Raw genomic sequence first — 1,759 nt, 5'->3', positions numbered from 1 at the left:
TAATAATATGTATTGATGGGTTGGCTTACCTTCAATAATCCGATTATTAATTCTGTATACAACAGAAATACTGGCTTATTGTCCCATGGATTTTCACTTTGCAAGTCTATCGTATGCAGTATATATTTTACACTGATGTTGAATACAACTGTTAAAAGAATGGCATATTCGAAGCCAAAGACAAGCTGCACGGAAGGACCTTTCGTCGCTGTTGTATTGTAAGCATAATGAATCATGGTCAGATTTATAGCGAACAGAAGACTCAACAGAGTGCCTACTCTGAGGTGAAATAGCCAAGTTATCACTGGACTCCTTTCCATCTGAAAACGAATAGAATAAAACCCTGTACAGCTTGAAACAGCTGATCTAATTCATCTATACTCACATAATCTACCCGATCTTCTGCCAACCAATGAAACGATTTTAAAAATAAAAGAAGGGTGAACAGTGCTATGAATTTTGGACTGAAGTCATCCCTAAATACTGTAAAGGCTAAACAAGTCTCTGTCACTGCGTACCATACCTTTTCCAATAAGTGCTATAAACAAACAAAATTCTACGTATACGTACACTTTGATGCAGTTTCGAGGTAATAACGAAAGTGACAAGTTCACTTACTTCAAGTTCAGCAGCACGCAAAGTGCCGAAAAATATCTTTCGAAGGAAAGCATTTATCATAAATACTAGAATTAAACCTTGCGTATAGATCACCTAAATCCCGCGGAAAAAATTGAACGAACAGATAATTTGAATGATCAAGAGGATTTAAAAGTAAGAGGAAACGTCGATACTTACGGTCATACTAGGGTTAGATTTGGTTATATGAACTACTGTCGGATAAAACTGTTTCCTTTGATAATAAGCGTTGCCTATCACAGCGCAGGTTAATGCTGTGCTTATTAACATTATACCAGCCTCTCTCATTTTTGCGGGAATCGTTCTTTCAGTCCAGAGGCTATCCTTTCGTGATCAAATGTTCGCTGACACTTATTTCACCAACAATTTACGTATCAACAGCTGTAGATCCGACTAGAAACAACGAGGCGCTGATATCATGACGACAACAACCAAAACTATATATCAATGAATCTATTGTATTTTGAGCGCCCCAATAATTTTTAATGAGAAATCTGTTCGCGATTATTAAACGTTACCGATCCTCCGTCATATCTACCTTTATTATCCAAACAAATACGGAAGATAATTTTAATTTACGGACATGGCACGCTCGTGTCATAGCTGTTTTGTTCCTGCGGAATGAACGTGTATTATTCTTATTTGACAGCTGTACTGGGACAAGCGGTAGGATCTGATTGGTGGAATAATTAGTAGATTTTTTTCAATCTCGTTACTTACCAAAAACAACTACTTACTTAAACCCGCGTCACTTCTGGCACACATAGGCAAAAATTAAATTTTCATTATGCATTGTCAATCTAAAGAATTCTTTATAGAGACTAGACAAAATATTTTAAACAACAGCGACCTTATTATTTTCTACTGAATTAATTTATACGTATGGGAGCTTTAATTTGAGTTGTGTTTCATTAATATCTGTGAGGTGGAACTTGAAATATAAACTTTCGCATTGACCAATAAATGACAGGTTTCAGAAAATAACGAAGATAAATTGCAAGGTAGCAAGCATGGCTAAGATTTCAGCCCAAACTTTAGTTATAATTAATTTACATTGCAGTCGAATTTAAATATTGTTACACGGATTATTCTACATATTTCATCTTATTATGTCCGTCAGGAT

At 35.5% G+C, this 1,759-nt stretch overlaps 1 protein-coding gene across 2 annotated transcripts in view; it reads right to left on the bottom strand.

Moving 5' to 3' along the window:
* Positions 1-1,281, bottom strand: part of sip3 (septin interacting protein 3) — a 6,001-nt gene extending 4,720 nt beyond the window's left edge. The window contains exons 1-5 of one of the 2 annotated variants that reach the window (XM_026815375.1): positions 1,175-1,281; positions 796-1,029; positions 619-711; positions 386-538; positions 30-320 (exon numbers count right to left, since the gene is read on the bottom strand). In XM_026815375.1, coding sequence (XP_026671176.1) covers positions 30-320; positions 386-538; positions 619-711; positions 796-924 — 666 coding nt within the window. In that variant the 5' untranslated portion in view covers positions 925-1,029; positions 1,175-1,281. The remainder of the gene's footprint in view (positions 1-29; positions 321-385; positions 539-618; positions 712-795; positions 1,030-1,174) is intronic. The other variant, XM_026815374.1, reaches the window with a different exon arrangement.
* Between the last annotated feature and the right edge of the window lie 478 nt (positions 1,282-1,759).

Source organism: Ceratina calcarata, unplaced genomic scaffold (genome assembly GCF_001652005.2).
Source record: "Ceratina calcarata isolate Rehan_Ccalc_2016 unplaced genomic scaffold, ASM165200v1 scaffold445.2, whole genome shotgun sequence".
Classification (NCBI taxonomy): domain Eukaryota; kingdom Metazoa; phylum Arthropoda; class Insecta; order Hymenoptera; family Apidae; genus Ceratina; species Ceratina calcarata.
Note: the sequence above shows the minus strand (reverse complement) of the source record. Positions and strands in the feature narration are given on the sequence as shown.